Source organism: Sceloporus undulatus, chromosome 1 (genome assembly GCF_019175285.1).
Source record: "Sceloporus undulatus isolate JIND9_A2432 ecotype Alabama chromosome 1, SceUnd_v1.1, whole genome shotgun sequence".
NCBI lineage: Eukaryota > Metazoa > Chordata > Lepidosauria > Squamata > Phrynosomatidae > Sceloporus > Sceloporus undulatus.
Genome location: NC_056522.1, coordinates 85,956,025 through 85,978,444, shown reverse-complemented (window position 1 = coordinate 85,978,444; position 22,420 = coordinate 85,956,025). Strand labels below are relative to the sequence as shown.

General features: G+C 39.8%; 2 protein-coding genes across 2 annotated transcripts in view; one reads left to right on the top strand and one right to left on the bottom strand.

The window, feature by feature from the left end:
• LOC121922303 (pleckstrin homology domain-containing family G member 1-like) overlaps window positions 1-1,109 on the bottom strand; it is a 6,306-nt gene extending 5,197 nt beyond the window's left edge. The window contains exon 1 of the mRNA XM_042451548.1: window positions 929-1,109. Within this exon, the coding sequence (XP_042307482.1) occupies window positions 929-1,054 (126 nt within the window). The 5' untranslated portion in view covers window positions 1,055-1,109. The remainder of the gene's footprint in view (window positions 1-928) is intronic.
• PCMT1 (protein-L-isoaspartate (D-aspartate) O-methyltransferase) overlaps window positions 1-22,420 on the top strand; it is a 138,154-nt gene that overhangs the window by 67,938 nt on the left and 47,796 nt on the right. The window lies entirely within an intron of this gene.

Genomic DNA, 22,420 nt, shown 5'->3' with positions numbered 1-22,420 from the left:
TTATCAGAATTTCTTGTACACAGAATAAGTAAAAGCTAAAATTCCTTCTACCAAAACTGCAAAAAGGAATTTTAGCTTTTACTTATTCTGTGTACAAGAAATTCTGATAATGCAGTTCTCTCACCTGCACTCTAAAACAATGAGAGGTGTACCAGATAGTTTTCCTTATTGATGTTGCCTGCAAGGATTCCCTTTCTTGTCCAAATATATCAATAGACTATTTTTGTCCAAATATATCAATAGGCTTTTAAAAAAGGAGAGAGTATATTTCCAAGGATTAACAGAAACTCCTATTGTCCAAGCCACTGTATTCCCATCACCATGTATGGATGTTAGAGCTGGACAGTGAAAAAAAGCTGACAGAAGAAAATCAACATTTGATACGTGTTGTGGAGAAAAATACTGAGAATACCACAGACAATCAAAAGAGCTCTAGATCAGAGCAAGCCTGATATTTCCCTGGAGGCAAAGATGACTAAACTGAGGCTGTTGTACTTTGGCCACAACATGGGAAGATTGGAGTCAGTAGGAAAAAAGGGTCAAACTATACATTGCATTATTGATGCTGGGAAAGGGGGAGGGGAGGGCATAGCAATTCTTCTGATCTGAATAGTTGTCTGTTCTCAGTTTCTGCTAAATACTCCTTCCTTTCTGGTTGCTACTCTAAACAAAAAGTTGATTTTGCAGTCAACAGGACCTCTAAGGGTGAACAAACATGGATTGGAACAAGACTTTTCAGTAGGAAGTCAGGTGCAGGATTCCTGATCTTCACATTTTGTATCAGGTCTCCAAAGGTGTTTAGTGGATAAATGGCCAGTTTATACAATTTTGAAAAAAATAACAACAAACATGTAATTTGACCCTTACTGTCTAGAGCTGTACAATGCAAGCAAACATCCAAAGAAGAGGTACTTAAATGCCAACATACGTGTAAAAGCAGGTGATACTTGAGTATTCTCTGGACAGGTTTTAAGAGATAGGATCCTAAGGGTAGAGAATGCTGTAAAGCCTCTTGTCTTTCTCTGAAAAACTTGGCCAGGGATTTGTTCCTCATGCATTCTGTTAGTACAGACACTGACCTGTGAATAATATAAGCACAATCACTGTGTAATCATACATTAAATATACAGAAAATTACAGCTTCAAATGCACAGCACTGACCATACTGAGTACTGTACCTCCATAAGGCCACTTCAAGCACGTGCAAGATTCTTACAAGTATTGCTTTTGGCAACTGTACAATCTACAAACTGTAATTACTGACTTTGCCTATGGTTTAAAGATGCTTTCCTTCATCACAGTTCTTTCTGCTTGAAGATCCTTTGAGAAAGAAAGGTGTCTTGCCACTAGAGTTTGCACTTTAGAAACAGCAGAGAGTGCTACTGTATCAAAGATATCATGATATCATAGAACAGGAGAAAAGCATGTACAAATTATTGATGCCCCAGAGTCTATGTTGCGCGTATCCTTTGCCTTTGGGGTAGAGCAGCCCCTATTTCCAGTGAGAGAGCAGGAAGAGTAGGCACTAGCTGTGCTCACAACAGAATGCAGTGTTTGGTATGCAGCAAAATGACCTCAAATTATATACCAAATGCTGTAGAGGTCGGTACGTTTTGAGTGTGACTAGTACCCAGGCTTTTTGCTCTTAATGCTGCAGGGTCAAGGCAAGAAGTGAGTAGTACATGAGGGAGGCATATATAAAGACTGCTTCAAATTTTGTGAGAGGAGAGCCTCTCACAAGAGTTTTGGGTTCCTAAGAGACCTCTATTCTTATGGCAGCCTAAAACTGTTATAAGAGGCTGGATTTATACATCATTTGAGGTTGTATTTATAAAGGCTTGGTTCACATACACCAGTTAGTCTTGAGCTACCTTGGCAATAGTCTGTTTTGCTGTTTGAAAAATTAGTCAACACTAGCTGGGTATAGAGTGCCAGAATGAAAACTGGAGAGGGCTCCTGTACCTTTCAGCACATATTGGTTGTCACACAACCAAGTGTCAAATTATACCTGCTTAAATTCCTTATTCTACATAACTATTAAAAGCAGTGGCATCCCTAGGTAATTCATGGTGTCACCCCCACACACATTGACTTCTTCCCATACCACATCATACAAAATCCTTAGTAATGTTTTTTGTACTAATGTTAGTCATAAATCATAATTCCAATATATCACTGGATGTAATGGTAATAGTTGAGAAATAAACAACTATCAAAATTAAAAACATACCATTAAATTACAACATCATACACACAGCCTAAACACATATACAGTGGTACCTCGGGATACGAAATACCCAGGTTACGAATTTTTCGGTCGGGATAACGATAAATCCCATAGGGATTTATTGTTTCGGGTTACGAAAGTTTTTTCGGGTTACGAAAAAACTCCGGCGCTGTTTTAAATGGAGCGCGGCAGAGCCGCGGCTTTTTTTCCCCATTAGCGCCTATGGCAATTCGGCTTACGAAGGTTTTTTTCGGGTTACGAAATTAGCCGCGGAACGAATTAATTTCGTAACCCGAGGCACCACTGTACATGTACATAGTTTTGTGTGATTAAAGGTGAAAATTGGAAGATATTATGTTTTTAAGAAAAAGAAAATTTTAAATTAAATTTAAAATATATATATTTTAAAAAATTAACATTTTATTTTTTTTAAAAACAACTGGGGCCTCTCCTTTCTCCTTCCACTGGGACTCGCCCCATTCTCACTATCTCGTCAATTTTAATCAGACATAGGCAAATGCCACTGCCCATTTCTGCCAAAAGGCAGATTTTTTGGGAGCATGAACGTCACCCCCCTCCTTAGGGTATAACTGAGGGAAGATCTGAAACACACTCCTTAGTGATGCCCCTGGGGACAGGAGCCCTGACAAGTTTTCACCCTGGAAACAAATCCATTCTTGGCAGGCCTGCCCCCACCTTACTCCAAATAAATACTTCTACCTGGTAGGCAAAACAGAGAAATGTTAAAATATATTTCTAAATTGTATTGAAAATGTCAGAGTGTCAATGGTTAACTAAGGTTTAAAATGGTTCCTGTTGCAGGCCAGAAAGCCTAGGCCTGGAAGCAAGTCTTCAAGGACATGTGCTGAGACATAATATAAACAAAGTGTTATTGTTATGCTCCTGTGTAGCATGGTGACTTCATGGGAAGAGGTGTGTCCACTTGGTGGGAAGGTTAACTTTTGAGAGAACAAAGACTGATGTCCAATTCAAGCTTCTAGCATGGACTCTGAAAGAGTATAGATGTATAGTAGCCTGCTGTAAAGTGTAAATAGCAACAAAGTCAATAAACCCTCATTTGAGTGAAAATCTGTGTTGAAGTTACTTTGTTCCTGAGTAGCTAAGAAGACTGCATCTGTTCCAGTTGGTACCAATTCAAACCACCGGCAGCACGAGACATCACACATCCCAAAGATTTTTTTTCTCTAACAGAAACTTACAAAATGGCTGGCTGGATATGTAGGCTTCACGGTCCTATGTACTGTATGAGTAGCCTAACAACATGAAATACCTGTATATTATTTTTAAGAACTCAAACTCTCCTCATGATATGTATTATGCTGCAGTGCACATTCTCAGCATTCAGTAGTTACCCCATGAACGGGAAATCAAGTATTATTCTATTTCAAATGAAGTCATTAGCCTGCAAATAAATGTAATACAGTATCTTACTTGATGTTTCATACAGGCACCATTCAGAAAGCATGAATCCCTTTTCTACTTTCTTTCTTTTATTTGCCTTTCTTAATCATATATCATATATTTTTGCCTGAATGCAATTTTTATAGTCGTATTTAAATGTACTTACAGCTTTCAAAAGAACACATAAAAATAAAACACTCCTACCTTGGATAATTGGTACAATACGTGTGTGTATATGTGGAAATCTTCACTCTGTATAAGATCAGGAGGGAAAAGGTTCATTTAGTATATTGGTTTTATCACAACACTGTAGAATTTTTTGAAATCATCCTTATATAAGAAACCGCCTTGCATAGAACTCAACATTACTTGCCACATTTTACAGCTTCACTTCCATCCATCCAAAAATACCAATATAGGACAAGTTTTCTACCCATTCATGTACAGACAAAACTTAGTTACCATAAGTGTGTAACAGTGCTATTTAGAAATCTTTTTCTGAAAATAGACTCACATTACTGTAATATAATTCACTGTGAGATATCACCCATAAACCTAATTGCCAGTCCCAAGTAGTGCGGACCTATTGATCCAATATAATTTATATAGGAGCTCTTACATATTCAGCAATTGATTCAATAAGTCTACTCTATTTGGGACTAGGAATTGGACTTAGGTTTTTTATTGTATTTTCATCTTTCTCAGAAATGGAAATTATATTTTTCTTTCCACAATGTACAAGATTTCTGATTAGCCAACAAGAAGCAACAATTCAGGGCAAAACTACAGTAAGTAGCAGGCAAAGCTGAGAATAGTTTATCTTTTATTGACAGGCATGGGTTTTAATTTCAGTGTTGAGCAGCTACATTTTATACTGCCTACCTTCTGAAGCAAGTTAACAAAAAAAACCAAAACTCAAGAATGTAACAGTAACATTATAATAGTAAACATAATATCTAAACAAATAAAAGCCAAAATTAACAGCAAAGGATATCAGAAGTGTAAGAGTTTAAAAAGCACTAACATGTTTTTAAAGGCTAAAAAGCTTGAGAGAATAAAGAAGTTTGCCTGGTATAAACCATTGCAATGTGGGCATCAGTTGAGTCCACATTGGCTTAGCACCACTGAGAAGACTCACGCTTTTGTGACTAACACCCTCATCTTGCTTGGCAAGGACATCTGGAAAAGAACCTCAAAGAAACCTTCCCTCAATGTATTCATTTTGTACGCTTAAACAGGTTGGTTTGTAATATTTTTCAAATATGTAACTTTTTAGGTGTGCACTCGGGTTCCCAGCATGACAATGGAGAGGATTCCTGTTCCTTTTAATGGCTGTGTAGAAGAAAGGTTTTCAGCAAGTATTGCATGTTACCTGGTTATGTGATGAGCATTACCTCCTGAAATTCCCTTTTCTACACACTCCTTAAAGAGACAGGAGCACCTCTAGCTTCAGTCTGATATTTCAAATAGAAGTGGCTACTGGGAAAGAGGCAAGAAGATACTGAAGCTCATAGTTTTTTTTCCCAGTCATGAGAAACCAGATGATACACACATGCTTTTTGTCAATAGTTCTGCAAACTATGAAGTGGATGAATTTGCTTTAAAAAACAAAAAGAGTCAGTTAATTGCAACTCCAAACCCTTGGTCTTAAACATTCAAGCTGAGGGTATGCAAAGCAGAAGAGAAGGATAAGGATTTATGGAGCATTCACAGTGTCATGAGGTCATCTGGTAAGCATAGTGTACCGACTTTTTTTTTTAAAAAAGAACTTGCTGCTCTACTTAAAAGACTGTCTTATTACTAGACAGTCACAGCAACCGTAAGATAGAAGACTTCAGCTGAGCCTTTGCTGATGTGTTTAGGCCGTGCATTTCTGATTTGAAATACATATATGTAGCTGTTTCACTCACATGAAAAACAGTAAGGGTGAATTACAATCTATTAAATGTGTAGGCTTTAAATTAACAGCTACAGCTGAAAGCTACTCCTGCCATGAACTAATAATAGAGTCAACCCAATCTACTCACCCAGAAACATTACAGTCTGTAATTAGGAAGTGGAATAAGTTCACATTCTAGTTCTCATTGTAAGAGAGGTAGGGTTCTCCCTTCAAATGCAAAATTCAACATCAATTGTATCTATCCTAACTGTAAATAAGATTTTAAAAGCAAGCAAGTAAAAAAAACACAAGAAACAGCTATTTAGTTCACTATAACTATGCTAAACATTTAGGTCATTAATCATAAGATCATGTAACTGTGAAACATCATCCTGCAAATGAAATTGTTGCCCATTATCCTAAGAATTATATTTTTCTTCTGTTTTTCAGCAGATGTTGTCATGAAAGTATACAATTGGGATTAGAAAATGAACGTGAAGTCAGCAGTTATGTGTAAGACCCATTCAAAAACCAATCAAAATATAAAGAGGATTGGGCAACACCCAATGTTACATGTATCACTTTCATTTGCCCAATGGGACTTTCCTTTCTGTTCTGTCCTCCCTGAAGGCCCCAGTATATTTCAGTACTGTTCTGAAGGGTCCTGCAATCACCAGAAGAGTTCTGGAGTTGGACCAGGGGATGCAGGTGTGGAAGCTGAATGCTATTCTGCCCTCCCTGTCCACTCTGGCCCCCAAAAAACAGTCAACCTAACAATTCTTTTGTAAAATATCTAGGCTGCCAGCTGTGTACTTCAATTGTTGCAGTCATTCAGTTAATGTTTCCTGGGTGTTCATGCATAAATGCATGTTTTAAAAATGCCCAGAATATCAGTAAGCAAAGGCAAAGAGGCCTGGCTTTCATTTTTGCTTGTAAAGCTTTTGTGATCTGCAAAAGTCTGTTATTTGCTGCTGGGGCCTTTGTTCAGGATGTTGTTGGTTCACTGGTTGCTATTCCAAGAGCACGTTCTCTACTACTCCCCAGGCCCTCCAAGTTTAGCGTTCTGGCCATGCTGGATGGGGAAATCCTGGAAGTTGTAGTCCAGCAAATATTTTTCCATGCTCTGATGGCTTCCATTCATTGGGTTATCGATAGTAGGGCCTGAATCCTATGCTAGTCATGACTAAAGTACAATTACTCAAAAATGGGTTTCGCTTAAGTGTTTACTCAACATTCAATAATTGATTCAATGGTCTACTCTACTTAGGAATCACCAACAGCATTAAGCTAGAGGAACAATTGGTATTGGTTATATACAGTATGATGACCCCCATATCAATGGGACCGGGTACCCATGGTTTTCAATTATCCATGTCCAAAAAAATTATGTTCTCTCTAGCCATTTTCTAGTCTCCAAGGCAACTCTGTGGCATGCTTCTGGCAGAGGTTGACCATAGGGTCACACTGGAGGATTGAGAAATGCCTAGAAAGGTGTTCTCTCTAAGAATCTCTGTGTCACTCCAGTGTGACTCAATGGTCAACTTCCACCAGAAGTAATTCATTACAATAGGGTTTGCTATTATCCATGGTTTCATATTTCCACAATTAGTCAGGGAACACATTCTCTGCAGAAATGGGGTTTCTACTGTAGTTGTATTCCATGAAACAGTGTTTTCTGCAGTAATGGTGGGTGGCTCTCAATCAGGGTAATAGTGAAACCATTCTGGGTTTTCATGCAAACTTTAACGGCCATATTCAAGTTACTGAATCCTATTCCCAAGCCAGTTTCAGGACCTTGGTTAATTCAAGTTTGGACTAAAACCCTGAGCTGCTTCACTGACCCACTGACAAGGGAGCTACCCGTCCCCCACAGATCGCTCCAAGTGGGTTGTGACTTTCTTCATACATTTCAGATTCCACAAATTCACTGAGGTGGATTTGGCTTGCTATGGAGATGAAACACTGGGAGTTTTAATATCACACCAGAGGAACAACCTTAACTAAGTGGCTATAAAACAAACAGGGAAAAGAATGATATATTAAAAGTTTAGTAGAAATATAATTAACATTCAAATTAATGATTTGTATTAGTATTACAAAATGTGATGGAAATCCTTTAGACAGCATCTGGCATCCTAATGGTGACTTACTGTGGCACAAGTCCAACTTATGCCTGCATAAGCCTGTTTTGGTTTTTTTTTTTGTCACTGTAGAGGTAAGAATTCTCTACTGACCTTGTGCAATGACTAAACTCCACCCCAAACCCACTATTCAGTTGCTTTAACCTAACCTCCACCAGCATTTTAATGACCAGTAGTGAAGAACAATGGAGCAGCTCCATAGCTGGACATAAATCACTGAGGTCAACCTCCTAGACTCTGGAAGAATCTTGGAGGTCCCAGAGGATACCTTATCACTGCGCATCCAGATATAGAAACACAGCTGGATGCTTCTGTGCCACTTCCCCTCTTTCTACCAGCCAGTAAATTGGTGGTGTAGGGGGAATGCAGTAGCTAAATGTGGGTTGGGAGGCATGAGGGGGAGATACTTGTAGCTTTTCCTTGTGTGGAACTTTACAATACTTCTCCTGACCCAGGATTTTGGCCAGTATTCTAGATATTTTGTTTAAATGCTTTGATTATTTTATAGTTCTATCAAACTTGCATTTCTCCTCTTAGGTATCCATATATATTTTGGCATGTGAAGAAGGATTTTTGATGTTCAGTGAGAAACTGAGCAGCATGGATAGTGGCCAACAGACAAGCAGCCAAAATCCATGCAACTATAACATCTTGCATGACTTAAAAAGAAAGAACTCCCAAGTATAAATATACAAACATTTATTTTAAGACATAAATGGTCCTTCCAGATGATACCACATATTAAGTTTGACACATGAATACAAGTATTTTTATTGAGGTAAGCAAGGCTGGAGAGAGGAGGAATATAAGGGGAAATAGGTTCGGGGCAGATATAACCAAACGGGACAACACTGCCTTCTGTGTTCTCTCTCTGGTGCTCAGCTGAAAGGACAAAATTATTTCCATACCTCTAAGGTATAACACATACAGCCCACAAAGTACTTTGGAAAAAGAACCAAGAGTCAGTTTTTCCCTCACACACACTTCTAGGCCACCCACCCTACAGAGCTCTCAGGCAACCTCAGCAGAAGGGGGAAAAGATGTCTTAATTGTAGAGCCAAAAAATAAGCATTGAGCCACATCAAAATGTCTTGGATATTTTTGAAATGTAAACATGAATTTGTTAATGGATCGGAATTTGTATTGAAATATGAAACATAAGTCTGAACTGAACTAAAAGTTGAGCATTTGTCCATGCCAAACTGTAAAACTATTTGGCTTTTGTGTGATTACATTTGCAAAATTACCTCTCAGTTGTAAGCATCGGAGAATGAATCATCATAGTTTTTTGTGGGTTTTTGGACTATGTGGCCATGTTCTATAAGGGTTTTCTGATGTTTTGCCAGCATCTGATGCTGGCAAAACGTCAGGAATAAACTCTTATAGAACATGGCCGAAAAACCCACAAAAGCTAGTGGATGCCGGCCATGAAAGCCTTCAACTTCAACTGATATCACCTCTGGAAATGTTATGTACAAAGAGGCTGCAATAAAACAGAGCTCAGACTAACATGAACAAGAAAATAATATCACTTACCTTAGATACAAAACATTCTGCTATAGACATAATGGGTCACTGTCACAGTTTTCCAAGTCTTGTAAAAGTTCACTAGTTCAAACAAACAAAAAAGGGAAAACTGCTAGTATTTTTTTCTAACAAAATTCATATAGGAACATATACTGTCTGCAACTGAAATGTTGCACTTTTAAAGCACGCGTAGGTTACAATAAAGGATCCCCATTTAAATTGTTTTCTGATATAAAGTACAATGACATTAATGTTTTATTGTGTTACTATTATTCCATATTTCCTTTTACAGTTATGACTATAACATGACCAAATATGCAGCATTACATGTAGCTTCTAAGCTTCCTTTTTACAATAGGATTACAGTGCTCCCACATCATACATGGGCACGCCATACGGGGCTTCAGCATGTACTGAAACCCACGCCAGAAAAGCAATGGTGCACAACATCTGTGGTGCACACACCTGTGGTGCACCGCATTCATGAGCACCATTGTTTTTAATGGGACTCCACCATACACAGTATTTTCCCTTCTGCAGGGGAAACGGATCCCTTTCGTAAGGAAAGGGCCCACTGTACTTGGACAAAACTAAAATTTTGATTTCCCATTGCATTAGAATGATTAGATTAGACATATTATTAAGTCTTGTTCCTACTGCTACAAAAACATGGAGGCACACATCTCTATCATCTCCACACGCTGCTCTTTTCCAAGATAGCTTTATGTAACCCTACTCTCCACATATGTAAAATAAGAGAGAGAGAGCACTGACAGCTGCTGTTTGAAATGCAAGATCTTGGTCATGACAGTCCCCATAAGCTATGGAACCAAGGAGAGACCAAAAGTGCAAGCATCTGTGTTGAGCCAAAACAACACCCCAGTTCTAGCAGTCTCCATCTACATTATGACTAGGCTTTTGGAAAGCTAATAGGTCTTAACTGCCCATTCAGGACCATGCTATGCAATAATATTTTTTCATTACAATAAAGGAAAATCCATTTTTAGAAACCTCCAATGTGAAAATCAAGCTGAACTCTAAGGGAAATCTGATGACCCCTGACTCCATGCCACCATTGTGGTTGCCATGCATTACAAGCTCACACATGTATCTCTTCTCTGAAGTGTACTTGTTCCCAGCCCCATCCTGCAGCTACGACCCTCAGTGATGATAAACTCCCTCCAAGAAAGTCAGCCTGAAGGCATTAAAGGAGAAAAGAGAAAATACCATGCCCTACTTAAGCCCCAAATCTTTTCCTGCACAATACAGGTTTTTTTTACAACTTTGCCTTGTAGGGTTTATAAACAAGCTTTCATGTGCTGGCTGTTTATTCTAACTTTGATCTACTGAGGGGTAACCAATAGCTTTTTGCATTAATTGTTTCTGTAAGTAGATGCAACTTATTTCAGACAAAAGACTGCAGATAATTCACAGTACAAGTCTGACCTTTACAGCATATTATCAGTGATAATCCTGATTGCCACAGCATTTTCATTCTTTTGGTATGTTCTCTCTATGTGATTCCCTGAGGAACTGAACTCATACGTATAAGCTGACTTCATCTGTGTTGACCAGAAAACCCCTGCTAAATGTTAAAACTGAACATTAAGAAAAAATAATGACCACAGACGAATTACATCACTTTAAAGGCAGATGGTGAAAACAATGAAACTGTGGTGGCAGTAAATGGTCCATGGTGCAGGGATTGGTGGGCATGTAAACACCCACCCGTCCCCGCACCAGCCCAGGGACCAATCTGGATTGGGTCAAGCCCTTCCTATCCTGGCCCATCTGCTCAGGAAAAAAAAATGAGGAGACATGTTCCACATGCTCTGGATGGTCAACCATTTATTTCAGCTTTTGAAAAGCCCAACGCATTTTGGCCACAGGGGCTAGAAACAAATACAAATATGCATATAATTATTAAAAAGACAGAACAACACTAATGAACTATAACAAAAAATACCCATACTATTCATATCAAAATTATAGGCGGAGTAATCACCTAGAGAGATGGCATCAGAGTCCCTGTGTTGTATTTCAAGACATATTTCAAGTTATGCCTTTTCAAGGTCTATCTGCAATATGTATATACAGTGCACTCGTGCCACACAGCAGGCACATTATACGCTGCTTTCAGCATATGCTGAAAGCAGCACAACTCTTCTGGTGCTGTGCACTGGAAGAAACAATGGTGCATGTGCCTGTGGCACGCATGTGCCGCCACGAGCATGAGCCCATTACTTGCAATCGGGCTCGAGCATATGCGTTTGTTTTTAACGTGGGGGGGGGGGTCCAGAAGGATCCCCTGCATAAAACAAGGGTGCACTGTATAAAGAAATGTTGCATATCTGTTCCTTTTAATCTCTATGATCCTATATTTTGGAGAGTGTTTACAACTCCATTGAGTTTGAAGGGTAGGTATAACTTTGAATAAACAGTTGACCATCCCAGAGCACACAGAGCTTGTCTCCACATTGTTTTGTTTTGGTTTTGTTTTTTTTTTTTTTTTTTTGCTTTCTACATGCTTAAGTGTAAAGATATATCATTGAATAATAAAGTTAAGATTGTCCATGCCATCATATTTCCCATTTCTATGTATGGTTGTGAAAGCTGAACAGTGAAGAAAGCTGACAGGAAAAGAACTCATGTGAAATGTTGTGCTGGAGAAGAGTTCTGCAGATATCCTTGATTGCAAAAAGACAAATAAATTGGTACAGGAGCAAATCAAGCCTGAATTCTTCATAGAAACCATGTCCTGAAACACATGGGCAAATGAAATGGCTTCTGGCATTTTGGAGGTGTGGTGTGTATCCAACACATTCCCCAAAAGTGGCCAGAAGCCATTTTGATGCTGCAATCTTTCCAAAGGACCAGATCAAAATGGACCCATTTTATCCAGCTCCTGTAGCGTGTGGCTTGAGACCACAGGCAGCTGCCCACTTTCCGAGCAGCCATGCAGTCGCCATGTTCCGGACCCGATCGCAACCAGGACCACTCCTTCTTGGCTGCCCTTTCACCCTAAGATGACTAAAATAATACTGTTGTTCTTTGGTCATGTTACAAGAAGACATGACAAACTAGAAAAAGCAGTAATGCCTGACAAGGCAAAGGTAGGAGGAAAAAAGGAGACAACATTACAGGTGGATACAAGGAAGCCAATCAAGGAGCCAATAAACAAGAAATAAACTGACATAGAGGTTAGAGAAGCTTGTTTCAATCTGGGTAAACCTTTGGTTTTAGAAGTCCATGAATACTGGATGATGACAAACCTAATGAAGTAGAAGCAGAGAATGAAACTGATACTGATAACAGGACTGCATCCACACTGGCAAATAATCCAGTCTGACACCACTTTAACTACCATGGCTCAATGCTATGAAATTCTGGGAACTGTAGTTTATATGAGACATCTAGCGTTCCTAGCATTGAGTCATGACAGTTAAAGTAGTGTCAAAGGTGAGTATTTCTGCACGTGGATATAGCCCTCAGCTCAGAAATGGAGTCTGATTAAATGGCATGCTATTCATTGAATCTAGTCCCCTCCTCCACACACTATCTCTTCCTCCTCCCCAATTCTTTATGGGAGTGTGTGCTTTATGTCTGTTCAATACTGTGCAGAGGAAAATAAATATTTTTCTTTGTTAATAATGTTGATGCTTCCTTTTGTTTTTTTATTGTTGTTTGTTTTTGTTGGCTAGCACTACTTAAACTAGCAAAACCAAAGAGGTTCCATAGAGTTCAGGAGATTGTACTCAATTTGTTACAAATAAAAATTAAAATAAATAAATAAAAGTAAATTCCATTTGTAATAATTGTTTGAATACACAGTATTTTAATATACCAATTGTGATAATTTTATGCCAAATCAAATTGTACATAGTCATATTTGTGTTCCTAAATAACAGTGACTTTTAATGTGTAAAAAGTGCTAATGTTGCCTTTTTTTTCAATTTTTCCTGAAAATGTCAATTATTTTCTGGGGGGAAAATGGGGGGAAAAACTTTCTTTTCCATGGCTTCAAATTTCCAAAAATTTTATACTCTAGTCCTGATCCCCTGCATGCTCCATCTGCAAGCATTGATAACAAGAATAAATACAGGGGTCCCTTGTAGCTTTGGTAAACACCAACACCAAGAGGGAGAAAAAGAAACAGGTACAGTGAAGACCACTCGGAAAGAGGCATACCTCCGCTGCAGAGAGAAGCAGTGTGCAGTAATTTTCAGAAGCTTCCCATTCCTATCATATTCTAACAGGTTGCTATGGCTAGATAATACCCCAGACCCTCACTACTGGCCATGCTGTCTGGGGCTTGTGAAAAACATGTGGAGGGCACCAGGTGGCCCACCCCTAATCAGCAACAGGAAAAAGTAAGCTAACTTTCCAAACTTGGCAATTGCTCAACAGTCCCCAATCATTATCCCCCAGAGAAGAGATGAGCAAGAGGAAAAGAGAAGAAGGTGAACACCTATGGAGTCAGAAGAACCTTGGTATTGTTTTCCTGTTGTCTAAGTGATATATAAGTTGATAATAAGAAGCACCTGTTCTACACCCACTAGAAATATTTTTTAAAATAAGTAAGATTTCCAAATGAGTTTGTCAATAGGAGTCATGGTAGAACCTCATAAACACTTTATGCTTCTTGCTTCTTGTTTTATGTTAATACCAACAGCTATATTGCATATTCTGGACTGAATTATACACTCTCTTTTCTTTCCTTTTTTTATTTCAGTGTTAAACCTGCTGGTGGACTGGGGAACCTAACAATCACTTTTATTAGTAGTCACCGTATACGCTTTCAGTTAAGTCAAACATTTACTTACCTATTGAAATGGTAGATATCTTTTTATGTTTCCAAACAATGCTGACGTTCCTCGTGTCCCCAAAGAAAGCTTGGATTGGTTAGTGATACAGTCAAGGTAATCCTAACAAAATAAATGAAAGGGTGTCTTAAACATGTCGTGTTCTTTATTGCTCAGTAAATGGAACTATTTTAATTGTGCAAGATGGATCCTCCCTGGATCAATTTCACTTTCTATTACTGTAATCCTTTCAATAGCTGCAATCTGAACAGTCCTTCATTATGGAAGATAACAATACTATCTGTTCACAATACCAAGGAATAAACCCAAAGATGAATGCTTTCCTTGCTTCCCAGACTGTACATTGTAGGTTTTCAAACTGCAAATGTATTCAGATTTCACTCATGTGACAACTTAAGATCAGCATTAATTATCAATAAAATCAATGACATCTCCTATATTAAACTTTTTAAAAAAACAGGTATTATTAAAACACTGCATTCAAATAGATAGTACTGTATACGCAGAAGTCTGGGATGGAAATGTCTATGTTACACACTTTTTAAAAGCATTCTAAAATTCCAAAAATGCAATGTAATAAAAAGTGTCATAGTTTCCCGTTTGAAAAGAATAAGGCCTCGTGTCTTTTGAGTGCCCACCTGGTGCAGTACTGATTATTTTCCATGTGCTTTGTTGAAACATACATAGAAAATATATTTGCAAGCAATCAGTTATGCAACATATGATTTAGGCCATAGGAACAAGAAAATATAAATGAAGGAGGAAAACATTACTTTAACTCAGTGGGTTTTGTAGCCTAAGATTTTAATTATTTTAAAGAACTATTTTTAATATCTTGTTTTAATGTGTCAAATTGTTTAATAAGATCTTAGTCTATTTAAATTATCGATTAATTTATGTTATTGTATGCTACCCTGATTCTATTATCTGTGTTGCATTATAAACCCAGGTGGGTTTACAGGGCTCAGATGGGATTCAAAACTGGTCTGCCAGAGTTATAGTCCAGCACTCAAATCACTACACCATACTGGCTCTCTACTAATCAGGGCTAAATCCAATTGTTGGTCCCAACCTGAGTAAATTAATGACATAAAGTTTCCATTGGTTCAGTTGACCTATTCATTAAGACTACAACTGGACTTAGCCCTAGAACAGAGGTGAGCTGTTCGACATAACCCCACCAGCTGGCAGTAGGAGCTGTAGTGGGGAATATTAGTGTTTGGAAGGCTGTACTTTGTCTATCATGATTTAGTGTTATTTCAATAACATTTATAAAGAAATGCTGCCAAAGAAGGAAGAGATTAATGTAAGAGTGAGAACAGCTGGAGCTGGTTAGGAACACCCTGAGATGATCCGTGGCTGAGGGTTATACAACACACGGTGGCATTTACCAATGGCAACATAAATAAATCAAGGAACTCTGGAAAAAAAGAGGAATCATCAGGGCTCTTTGTAATACGAGCTCCTCGGGTTACGAAATTAATTCGTTCCGCGGCTAATTTCGTAACCGAAAAACCTTCGTAACCCGAATTGCCATAGGCGCTAATGGAGAAAAAAGCCGCGGCTGCCGCGCGGCTCCATTATAAAACAGCGCCGGCTTTTTTCGTAACCGAAAAAACGTTCGTAACCCGAAACAAAAATCCCTATGGGATTTATTCGTATCCCGAAAAATTCGTAAGCTGGGTATTCGTATCCGAGGTACCACGTACAGAGATGCATTTCTAAATGCAAGCAAGAAATCATAGTGTCCACACAAGATTGATCATGAAAGAAAACTAGCAGTCAAATATCTGTGAAAAATCTGTATTGGATAATTAAAAAACCACAGAATACTTATCACAAGGACACAAAAAAAAGATGAACATAGTGGATTTATAAGCATTTTGTAACTGGGCTGCACTGTTTTATAACTAATATTCTCCTCATGAGCAATGACTAAGGTGTAAGCAGATGGCCCTGAAGGGATGGCTTCAAACCACCCTGGAGAAAGCTGGTGTGAACCACGGCAACCACACACCATGGCCAATCAGGCCAGCTTCTGCCCCAAATAGGAGCGGAGAAAATCAGTTCCTATTGGGGGTGGAAAAGAGCTGCCCTTGCTCCTGGAGCTGGCTTTTCACTGACTCCAGAGCAAGTGCGTCTAAACACCACGCCTGAGTCACCTGGAAGCCAGCCAGCGTGTAATCACAGATGTGGCTTCCAGGTGACTTGGGGGTGTGGGCATGTCTAAATACCATGCCTCAAGCCAGCTAGAAACCGGATTTATTCAGGCCATCTGTTTTGGACCTATTCAAAACTTAGGGAATGCTAAGTGCACTGGATAAGCAGCATAGAAATGTACTTGCTATTGCTATTGCTACATGCTATAGAAACACAAGGCTAGGACAGAAAATTGCAGCTTTGATTTGGTCTCTTTGCAAGCGATGGTGAATGAACTTTCTTTTTATTTCCACCACTCTCCATAACTGTGGACAAAATGAGGGAATCCTGCCCCCTCATGAAAGTTTTCCTTCACCCCCAAATTTTTAGGCATTGAAGAATGTAAGACATTGGAAACTATTTACACATAGGACTCTCTCTTTCATTTGCTGTACACCACCTCTTCGCGTTGTGGGACTTGGGAGTCAAGGTCTCACTCTTTCATGGATGGCAAGCAGAGAGGGACAAAATGGTGCAGCAGAGTGTGCCACCATTGTAAAACAAATGAGCTTAAATATTTGCATTTTTCTAGATTTGCAGTCCAATTACATTTATCTTTAATGTACAGTCTATGTTTCTGTTGAAGTAGGGTTGGTTAACCACAAAAGTTTATGCCAAACACAATTGTTTTCTTCCAGATTGTTTTTGAAGAAGTGTTGGAGTTCTGTCGGTAAAGCCGTTTTGCCAGTTCTTTTGCCCCAACATCCATTCATTCAATTTATTTGGGGGACTGGGTCGTAATTTTTGGTCTGGGCTGGAGCTCTTCAAGGAGGTTTAAAAAACCAGTGTCTTTTTGCTGATCTGGTCAATCTCTCTTGCTCAGAGTTAGAATGCTATAGGAAAAAAACTGCAGTCCACTAAATTGATTATAACTCTAAACAGAAGAGAAGCAAATGAACCCTTTTATTCTGATGTATGTTTGGCATTAAAAATAAACTCACTGTCAAAGTGAGAAATATAAAATTGGCAGCTTGTGCTGGGAACTGCCAAAAATAATACAGGAAGAAAGAAACAATCAGTTGGATATTTAAAAAAAAAACAGTTTCAATATTGAAAAAGGCAAATGAGTCATCACTGACTATGACTAGTGCTTGACTTAGAAGCTTTTCACTTTAGCCTATTTTCCCAGTTTAAAATATATTTTAATTGAGTTGTATGATTTTATTAAAACCATTTAAAACAGCTTGAAAAGTACCAACTAGCCATAGGTTCTACTATAAAGCTATCACTGTTGTCTAAGAAAGAGTAAGTAAGAAAACTGCAGCATGAACTTTAATCCAGCATAATGGAAATTCTTCTTTCCCCTCCAGCTCTCAGTGCTACCCAAAAAACTGGCTCTGGATAGTTTCCCAGCTCCAACAGAGTTGATTTATGTATGGAGAGAAGGGGATGTCAATGGGAAGGAAATATCATCGCCTCTCATTGGATTCTGCAGTCCCACCCAAAGAAGTCTGCCATTGGACCCTAACCATGTTTTAAGATGCTGCATCAAAAAAACTTTAGAAAAAACACTTGCATGATGACTGAATCCCAAATACAGTGGACTCTGTGGGTCAAGACCATTCATACAACAATGAATTCTATTATCATTTTTCAAAACCCTGCCTGGGTTTCTTCCTCAAACTTTAATTCCAAGGAAAAGGGATTGGTCACTTAAAAACATATTTTCCAAGGCTACCACACATGTTAGACTAAGGGGGGTTTACAGACTGCCTGTGTTGTGGCGGCCTGCACCCGCCCCTTTCCCTGCTGTATGGGGCCTCAGCTGCCAGACCGGCAGCTTCCAAGCCCTGATCTGCTGCTTCTCAGGCCGCGGGGACGGCAAAAAGGCCGCTTCCCGCGGACTGGAAAGGGGTGTCCTTGGGCTGTCAAGCCCCAAGGACACCCCACAGCAGTGGGGAGGAGGAGAAAGGGGCGCTTGGCCCCTTTCTCCTCTGCGCTGCTGGCACAGCCATGCTGAAGGCTATGCCAGCGACGCAAACTCCAGAAGGAGCTCCGTTTTGGAGCTCCTTCTTAGCTGCGTAAAGGGCACTCTAAGCGCCTTGTGCGGCGCAAGGAGGTCATGTCACGCCACCGTCATTTGGAGGTGGCGCGGTATGACGTGTTAATGGCGGCGGCCATGTGGAACAGGCTGCCGCATTTTGTGCGCGCTCCGCGTGTGCTAGGGTTGGGAGCGTCTGGAAAGGACGCTCCTTTCTAACCCTAGCACGTGCAGAGTGTGCACTTTTAGGCCGTCTGTAAACAGGCTAATTTTTCCAATACAGGTTGAGTATCCCTTACCAAAATGCTGATCTGAAGTGTTTTTGGATTTTTTCTTTAATTTGGATATTTGCACGCACATAATACAAACACATAATTTCAAACTATTTTCTATGTTTTATTTTCCAATGTCAAACTTTTTTTCTTAATTATGTGGTGAATATAATATTGGCTTGTTATTTAACAGATACAACCCAAAAGCCTGGTTGGTTTAATGCAAGGAAAAACTTTTGCTTGATAATGGATCTATCTTGAAGAGGGGACCCAACTCTAAATACTGTACAGTCATCCCTCCATATTTGCGGCTTTGTGATTTGGCGGCTTTGATTATTCATGGATTTCATTAATAGTTTCTCTCTAGGACTGTCTAGGTCCTCCAGTGCAACTCTGTGGTCAACTTTAAACTAAAAGTTGCACTGAAAGACACATTTGTAGATCTACTCTCAGTGCAATTCTATGGGTCAGTGTATGTTGGACATTGACCAAGAGTTTGCACTGGATGACTAGAGATTCTAGAGAGGTTTCCACTCAGGTAAAAACAGTGTTTGTTGTATTTGCGGTTTTTCCAATATTACGGGGGTCTGTTGCCCTAACCCCTAGCGAATATGGAGGGACAACTGCATTCAATTTATGTTTTCATATACATCTTAACACAGAGCCTGGAAGATAATGCTTACACACAGTATTTTAACAAAATCTGTGCATGAAACAAAGGGGTGGAGCAGATGGGGCAAAGGAGTGGCCAGATGCCACTCTTGCCCTGAGTGTTGTGGGATTATGATGACAGGACACTGTGATCTGAAGCTGGCCACTGCAGCGGCTCAGACTGGCTTTTTGCTGTTCCTTTTGGAGCTAGCTTTAGGAGCTGCCTTAGATGGCCTCAGAGGCAGCTTGAGGCATGCATCATTTGGCACCACCACGCCCCAAAGTGCCCAGAAGGCTTATTTGGTTGCCACTGCTTTGGGCCAAAATTTGTATACTGAACTATCAGAGACAAAGGTGTCACTATCTCAGCCACACATGTGGACGATTGGGAATATTTTGGATTTTAGAATCTGGATAAGGTATACTCAACCTATACCATTTACTCCTTGTCTAACACCCACTGAATTTGGTAAAGATGAATCACCAGAGGGCAGAGTCAACCACAGGTAGGTCCCCTCATCTAGTTGGTATCCTGTCATGCAAGATAAATGTATTAGCAATTTTTGTGCCCACCCTACTGTCGGTGTGTTGTGTGTGGTGTGTTGAGTGTTAAATGGCTGATGCCCCACCCAAACAAGAAGCAAACCCGTGCCAGCAAACTCCCAATCCAATGGCTCTTGTCCTAATCATTTCTACACAGTGTCTCACACACGTCTTCACCACCTAAGAAAATTAAATCTTGTCCAAATTAAACATAACCTCACTAAAACAGCAACAAATATCTGGCTAGGAAAAAATATGGCATTGTTAAATGCAATTAAACTAATAGAAGCTCCATGACATCTATACTCTCCAGCACACATTATCTTCTTTCTACTTCCATTCCACATCCATTAATTTATGACCTCATTCTCTAAAGTCTTTCTCTAATAAATGTTTGTATATTAAGTCATTTTTGAAACAATAACAGTCCCTGGGGCTTCCTGAAACTGCAGGTGACCTTTTGTTTTCACTCAGAAGCTGCCTTAGAGCACAGACTCATGAAGCAGAAAGGATTGCTACACAGACAGCAACTGAGGTCAAAGAGTGGAAAAAATGAGTACAAAAACCCAGAATGGGTCATTCTCAGCTGCAATTTTAGTGCATATTTTGCTTATAATAGAATGAAAAGAGATGTCCTTGCTAACAGAAGTAATGGATCATAAAAGTACCTAGATTCAAAATCATGGTAAAAAAAAAACCTGTTTAGAAATTGCATCTTTTAAAAAATAGTTTTATTTGCTTTCCTATTCCATTATTGCTTACAACTAGAGTAGTGCAAAACTCACTGAAACAATCCCATTTTCCAGTCCTAGATCATAGAACAATAAAACATAGACTGGAAGTGACCACAAGGGCATCCAGTCTGGATCCATCCCTATGTTTATCTTCTCAAATAGATGCGATGGCCAGGAGTGCCTGGTATCAGCTTCGGCTGATAGGCCAGCTGCGTCCCTGTCTGGACCGAGGGGACCTAAAAAAAGTAGTACATGCACTGGTAACCTCTCGTTTGGATTTCTGCAATGCGCTCTAATGGGGGCTACCTTGTATCAGGTTCGGAAACTTCAACTGATCCAAATGCAGCAGCCAGGCTAATACGGGCACAACGAGATTTGATCATATAACACCTATTTTAAAATCTCTACACTGGCTCCCATTTGTTTCGTCCAGTACAAAGTGTTGGTTATACCTTTAAAGCCCTAAGTGGCTTGGGCCCGGGTTTCTTGAGGGAACGCCTCTCCCTGTATAAGCCTCCCCGACACTCAAATTTCTGGAAAACTGTCTCTTAACCAACCTAAGGTGAGTTGGCGTCACCATAACAAAGGGGCCTTTTCGGCCGTGGCGCCCCCTCTATGGATGCCTTACCCGAAGGGATCCGCCTTATGGCATCAGTGGAAGCCTTTAAGGCGGCTTTAAAATTCATCTCTTCCTTCAAAGCCTCCAAGATTTCAACAGGGCTATCATTATCACCTCTTAACCTCTCTTCTCCAGGCTAAACATCTCAGCTTCCTAAGTCATCCCCATAGGGCATGGTGTTCAGACCCTTCACCATTTTTAGTCACCCTCCTTTGGACACGCTTCAGTTTCTCAATGTCCTTTTGAATTATGGTGCCCAGAACTGGACACAATATTCCAGGTTGGGCCAGACCAAAGCAGAATATAGTGGCACTATTACTTCCTTGATCTGGACACATAGTTTTGTCGATGCAACCTAAATTGCATTGTACTTTTTAGGTGCCATCACACTGTTGATCATGTTCAGTTTGTGTCTACTGTGACCCTAGATCCCTTTCACATGTGTCCCCCCATCATATTGGTGTATTTATTTTTTTCCATCCTGAAGTGCAGTACCTTACATTTCCCCCAGTTAAAGGCGCTCCTGCAAGGAGTCTGGACCCAGGGCATGTCGGCTTTAAGGTTATAACCAACACCTTGTACTCTTCCCGGAAATTATAGGCAGCCAGTGTAGAAAATAATAAAATGGGTGTAATGTGGGCAGTTCTGGATGTGCCCACGACCAACCTGGCTGCCATATTTTGTACCCATTGAAGTTTCCGAACTTGGTATGAGGAGTAGCCCCATGTAGAGAGCATTGCAGAAGTCAAGCCAAAAGGTTACCAGCACATGTACTACTGTTTCAAGGTCTCCCAGCTCCAGGAAGGAGTGCAGCCGGCATATCAGCTGAAGCTGATAACAGGTACTCCTGACCATCGCATCCACCTGTGCTGTCAGTTGAAACAACAGTCAAGGAGCACCCTAAGCTGCGGACATAGTCCTTCAGGGAAGTGTGACCCCATCCAGAACTGGCTGGCATATCCTCATCCCGGATTGGGGATCCCCATAGCAAATACCTCCGCCATTACCTGGATTCAATTTGAGTTTGTTTTCCCTCATCCAGTCCATACTGCCTCAAGACAGGCATTTAGAGGAGAGAGTGCCCTCCTAGTTACTGCATCAGTCCGAGACATAGAGAATAATTTAGGTGCCATCAGCGTACTGATAACACCCCCCATGTCTCCCAGATGATCTCACCAGCGGCTTCATATAAATGTTAATAGCATGGAGACAGAATATATGCACAGGTATTTTAAAAATTGAAGCTTAAAAACATTCTGAGTTATTAATTTTATTTGTTTGTTCAGAATTCATTTGCCAGTTGAATAGTTTGCTAAGCTGGGAATTCTGTGGATGAAGAATTTCCTCCCCACATCTTACTACCAATTATAGAAAGTTTAAATTACATGGGTCAAAAAGCAAA